Source organism: Pristiophorus japonicus, chromosome 24 (assembly GCF_044704955.1).
Source record: "Pristiophorus japonicus isolate sPriJap1 chromosome 24, sPriJap1.hap1, whole genome shotgun sequence".
Lineage (NCBI taxonomy): Eukaryota > Metazoa > Chordata > Chondrichthyes > Pristiophoridae > Pristiophorus > Pristiophorus japonicus.
In genome coordinates this window covers 15,724,861-15,730,692 of record NC_092000.1, presented here as the reverse complement: position 1 = coordinate 15,730,692, position 5,832 = coordinate 15,724,861, and the positions used below count along the sequence as shown (strand labels likewise).

Genomic DNA, 5,832 nt, shown 5'->3' with positions numbered 1-5,832 from the left:
CCACCTTCTCAAGGGGCAATTAGGGATGGGCAATAAATGCCGGCCTTGCCAGTGGCGCCCACATCCCACAAATGATTAAAAATACTCATTGTCCTAATTTGTCTTCCCTCTAAAAAAAATGTCTAAGAAAGAAAATAAACCTGTCTGCCAATGTTTGGACAAACTTGACTCAATCGTCAAACGTTTTCAAATTGTGAAATTCTTTCAAGTCAGCAATCTAAGCTTAGAAGGCCGCTTGGATCACCAAGAGGTTAAGAGTTAAATGGGACGGGCTGGTTGGGGGTTGAGGCTATAACTAGGCTGGCAGGAAGAAGCCGACGAGGCAACTAACGCGGATTGTCCCGATCTTGATAACTCCCCCACCATCCCCTCCCCTTAATCCGTTCCTAAGCAGTCTCGGGTGTCACGCTTGTAGCAACAACACAAGTTCTGGAAATTAGATGGCTATCTCAGGAAACCAGACTTGGGTCGTTTTCTATTGCACAAAATTGGAAACAAGAAAAACAAGAGAGCGCAGCATGTTCACAGTTTAAAACATTTACTTAAATACAAGTAAAAACATAAAATTGTCAAAAACAAAAAAAACACGAATTTCAACTCAGTTTGTTACAAACTAAATCCAGGAAAAACAAACTCAATAACGAGAAAAAAATAATAATAATTTACAAATTAACTCTTGTGTTGTGTGCAGCATGGAGAGAAATTTCAGTGACCCTCTTAGTACATGAAGTCCCCACAAAAAATAAAAGACAATTTTTTTCCCCCTCTTCTGTGCAAGCCTCGCCTCGCCGGACACTGGACAGGTCTGAGTGCCTCCGTTACCTGGACTTCAATGTTTTTTTTTAATGTTCTGTGGTAAGGATCAATCTCATAGTTCTAGACCGGACCACATGCAACTTTCTGGCTGTTCCAGTGCGATTCAGACAAACTAACTTCGCCAGTCAGTTTCATCTCGTGTGTGTTTCTCTCTCTCGCCTCTTCTCAGAAGCCTTGCAGTTTTTGAGTTAATACTATCTGGCAGCCACTGCTGATGTGAGTCATAACTTTCTGTTTCAACTGCGAGACCTGGTCCCTCAAGACGGTGGCGGTGGATGCCAAGCCAGCGTTGTCCGATTTTAAATTCTTCACCTTGTCTTCCAGCCGGGCGATGCGCTCCAGTTTCCTCTTCCTGCACTTGGAGGCGGCCACCCGGTTCCTCAGGCGCTTCCTCTCCGCCTTGATGCGCTCCTGGTTCTCCATGTCGATGGGGGAGAGCGGAGGGGTCTCGCCGCGGCTCTGGACGTCGGGCACGATCTGGGGCTCCTCTTTGAGCGTCTGCAGGCGCGGATGGCCCAGGGGCACCGGCAGGGTGTAGGCTTGGGGCAGGTAGCTGATGGTGGCGGTGGGGTAGCTGCCGCCCGCCGACAGGCTGCCGGTGGGGTTGGTGTAGGCGGTGAGGTTGGTGTAGACGGGTGGCACCTCGCCGGCCACCGACGAGCCGTAGGCATTGCCCGAGGAGGAGGACGAGGAGGAGGAGGCACTGCAGTTCATCGCCGGGCTGGAGATGGACACATTGGGCGCCACATGGTTGATCTTGTGCAGCTCCTCCAGAGCCTTGACGAACCCATCTGCGAAGCCTTCCTGCTCGTCCGTGATGTTCCTGGCGCAGAAATATTGGCCAGGAGTGGGCGTGGTGGTGATCACCCCATTGCTGGATTGGATGATCAGGCGCTCCAGCTCGGGAGAGGCCAACTTCAAGAGTCCCACTTCGGGCGCACTGAGCAGGTGCTCCTCAGGGTTCCTGAGATGCGGCTTGAGGGACCTGGACGGGTCCACCAGGTTCAGGTTCATGTTCTGCTTCAAGTACTTGGAGCTGTAGTCGTGGAGAGCGCTCTCCGAAGCGACGTAGCCCGAAAGGAAGGTGTCATCGTGATAAAATGGTTGTTCCATCTTCGTAGACATAGAAAAAAAAAACACAGGTACCTCGGGGTGCGGGCAGACGACCCTTGGGGAAGTGCCCACCGTGTCTAGGGGGAAGACCTGCAGGCTTATTCTTGGAGGACAAGCGCAAAGTTCTCTCGCAAGAGCCGCAAACAGGTTTGTTTGTTTTTTGGTCGAAGTTGGGGGGGGGGGGCTTTTTTCCCCACACACACACACAAATGTCCGCAGCAACAACAAAAATAACAAATTCTGGGTTCCAGCAGATCTCGGCGTCTTCAAGAATCCGCAGCCCGCTTGATGGAACCACACACACAAGCGCCCCTTGTTGGCTTGCGAAGGTTGCTGGAGATAGTGCGAGCGAGCAGTGTTCTCTGTCTCTTGTTCCTTGGTGCGAGCTACGAGTCTCTCTGTCTGTCTCTGAAGCTCTACTGTAACATCCTCCAGTCTAATGCAGCGGCTTGTGTTGCCATGACTTCTTAAATAGCCGGGGTGATGTCACCGTTGCTGCCCACTGATTGGGTTTTGTGTGTATGTGTGTGTGTGTCTTTCCCCACCCTCACTCGCTCACTCTCCTGACTGTACACGCCGCTAGAGGGCTTTAGAAATATACTGAACTTCCCCCAGCCACATCCAGAGCCTGGGCTCATTCTCCACCGACTGGTGTAGTGCGCTTATTAAGACCCAGATTATTTTTTGGAGGGACCTCAGGACATCCCAAAGCATTTTACTTTCCAGCTAAAAGAAGGACTTTAAAAACAAAAAGCATTGTCACAGTTATAATTTAGGACACGCTTGCAGTCAATTTGAGCACAGCAATATCCCACAAGCAAAAGAACGAAAGATGTGTGTGTGTGAATGTGTTTAGGAATAAGTAAATGTACCCGCATTGCAACAGTGGACTACACGCCACAAAAATACTTCATTGGCTGTGAAGCGCTTCCACATCCGGTGGTCATGACAGGCGCTATTTAAATGCAAGTCTTCCTTTCCCGCGATTGACATAATTAAAAAATATATAATGCATTTAAATAGCGACTTTCGCGACCTCAAGCCGTCCCAACGCTCTTTATTTTCCAGCCAAATGAGGTCCATTTTTTTTGGAAGTGTTGTATTGTGGGAAACGCGGCAGCCAATTTGTGCATAGCAAGATCCCACAAGCAAAGGAAAGGCTTGTATTTATAGAGCGCCTTTCACGACCAGCGGACGTCGCAACGCGCTTTGCAGTCAATGAAGTACTTTTTTTGCGGAATGTGGTTACTTTTGTCATGTGATAATGACCAGACCAGCTTTTTCGTGACCCGTTGAATGAGGGATAAATATTGGCCCAGGACATTTCTTCAAGCTAAAAGAATGTGTTGTGTGTTGGGTGCTTGGTGTGACACGGCGAGGATGTATGGATAGTGTAAGCAGGGCAGATCCTACACAAACCAGACTTCAGGCGCAAGCACTGAATGCCTACACTTGACAGACATGCCGTTGGACTAACGAGGGAATGGCGAGGATTGGAAAACTAAGATTCCTGTACCTGATCTCTTTCCAGCAGTCTAGATTTTTCTGATTGGACTGCTTATAATACTGGAGGGTTGCTCATGCTACCCGTGTGTTAAAATATCAGTGATCATAAAATCCAGGTATTGAACAATGCTCCCTCTAATTTTTTTTCATGTGTCGTCAGCTGTGGCTCAGTGGGTAGCACTGTCACCTCTGAGTCAGAAGGTTGTGGGTTCAAGCCCCATTCCAGGGACTTGAGCACATAAATCTAGGCTGACACCCCCAGTGCAATGCTGAAGGAGTGCCGCACTGTCAGAGGTGTCGTCTTTCAGATGAGACGTTAAACTGAGGCCCCGTCTGTTCTCTCAGGTGGATACAAAAGATCCCACGGCACTATTTCAAAGAAGGGCAGGGGAGTTATCCCCGGTGTCCTGGGTTGCCAATATTTATCCCTCAATCAACATAACAAATACAGATTATCTGGTCATTGTCACATTGCTGTTTGTGGGAGCTTGCTGTGCACAAATTGGCTGCCGCATTTCCCACATTACAACAGTGACTACACTTCAAAACTACTTCATTGGCTGTAAAGCGCTTTGAGATGTCTGGTGATCATGAAAGGTGCTATATAAATGCAAGTCTTCCTTCAACTGGCTGTGTAGCCCATTCAACTGTTTGTGCTTGCGTGGTTTCTTCCACGCTGTGCGGCCGTTTGGCGGGAACGTTGGTAGTGACACCACCCCTCCCCCCTTTAAGGGACTGCCTATGATGATCATAGGGACTCCGAGGAAATCGGGGAAGACTTGTTTCCACTCTCAAAATGAGTTCTCAGATGACTGAACAGTCCAATACAGGAATTACAGTCTCTGTCACAGGTGGGACAGACAGTGGTTGGAGGAAAGGGTGGGTGGGGAGTCTGGTTTGCCGCACGCTCCTTCTGCTGTCTACTCTCTGCTTATTTTAGAGATATGTCAGAGCCTAGACACTTGAGTGTTGGCAAGGGACTGTGAAGGGCATCGGAGTTGAGCCCAATCCTTTCTCTGTCCATAGCCTTTCCCCAATAATTAAGACTTCAAGGCTAGAAATTGCTTAGTGCCCCCTTCGGGGTGTTAACTTTTCAGGGAGCGCAAAAAGTATCTCCAGGTGAAAAATAATTTTTGCTCATTTTAAGAGTGGAAGCAAGTCTTCCTCGATTCCGAGGGACTCCAAGGAAATCGAGGAAGACTTGCTTCCACTCTAAAAGTGAGTTCTCAGGTGACTGAACAGTCCAATATGGGAATTACAGTCTCTGTCACAGGTGGGACAGACAGTGGTTGAAGGAAAGGGTGGGTGGGAGTCTGGTTTGCCTCACGCTCCTTCCACTGCCTGCGCTTGCTTTCTGCAAGCTCTCGGCGACAAGACTCGAAGTGCTCAGCGCCCTCCCAGATGCTCTTCCTCCACTTAGGGCGGTCTTTAGCCAGGGACTCCCAGGTGCCAGTGGAGATGTTGCGCTTTATCAGGGAGGCTTTGAGGGTGTCCTTGAAACGTTTCCTCTGTCCACCTTTGGCTCGCTTGCCGTGTAGGAGTTCCGAGTAGAGCGCTTGCTTTGGGAGTCTAGTGTCTGGCATGCGGACGATGTGGTCCACCTAACGGAGCTGATCAAGTGTGGTCAGTGCTTCAATGCTGGGGATGTTGGCCTTATCAAGAACACTGATAGTAAGTGTTCAGTCAATCCACTGTCATTAGTAAATCTCTTTCACCATGCCTCCTGGACAGCTTTATATCGTTCTTTATGTCAGTCACCCATTTTTTTAGCAATGCATTGAAAATAAACTGTGACTAAGGAAGGATATACTTGCCACAGAGGGAGTACATGAAGGTTGATTCCTGAGATGGGGGGATTGTCCTGTGAAGAGAGATTGAGTAGACTCTGCCTATACTCTCTAGAGTTTAGAAGAATGAGAGGTGATCTCATTGAAATATACAGAATTCTTACAGGGCTTGACAAGGTAGATGCAGGGAGGATGTTTTCCCCGGGCTGGGGAGTCTAGAACCAGGGGTCACAGTCTCAGGATAAGCGGTCAGCCATTTCGGCCTGAGATGACGAGAAACTTCTTCACTCAGAGGGTGGTGAATCTTTGCAATTCTCTACCCCAGAGAGCTGTGGAGGCTCAGTCTTTGAGTATATTCAAGACAGAGATCGATAAATTTTTGGATATTAAGGGAATCAAGGGATATGGGGATAGTGCAGGAAAGTGGAGTTGAGGTAGAAGATCAGTCATGATCTTATTGAATGGCAGAGCAGGCTCGAGGGGCCTACTCCTGCTCCTATTTCTTATGTTCTTATGTCCTTATAAAGAACGACCATTTAGGTGAAGTGTGGAGGGCTTTTGTGCCTGTGGAACTGTATCCCAGCATCTTCAGGACAATTAATGGGAGGAA

At 48.6% G+C, this 5,832-nt stretch overlaps 1 protein-coding gene across 1 annotated transcript; it reads right to left on the bottom strand.

Annotated features, from left to right (window-relative positions):
* Window positions 1-521: 521 nt before the first annotated feature.
* On the bottom strand, window positions 522-2,383 carry LOC139237956 (transcription factor Jun-like). The gene has a single exon (XM_070867289.1). The coding sequence runs from the start codon at window positions 1,939-1,941 to the stop codon at window positions 982-984; it is 960 nt and encodes a 319-aa protein (XP_070723390.1). The 5' UTR covers window positions 1,942-2,383; the 3' UTR covers window positions 522-981.
* Between the last annotated feature and the right edge of the window lie 3,449 nt (window positions 2,384-5,832).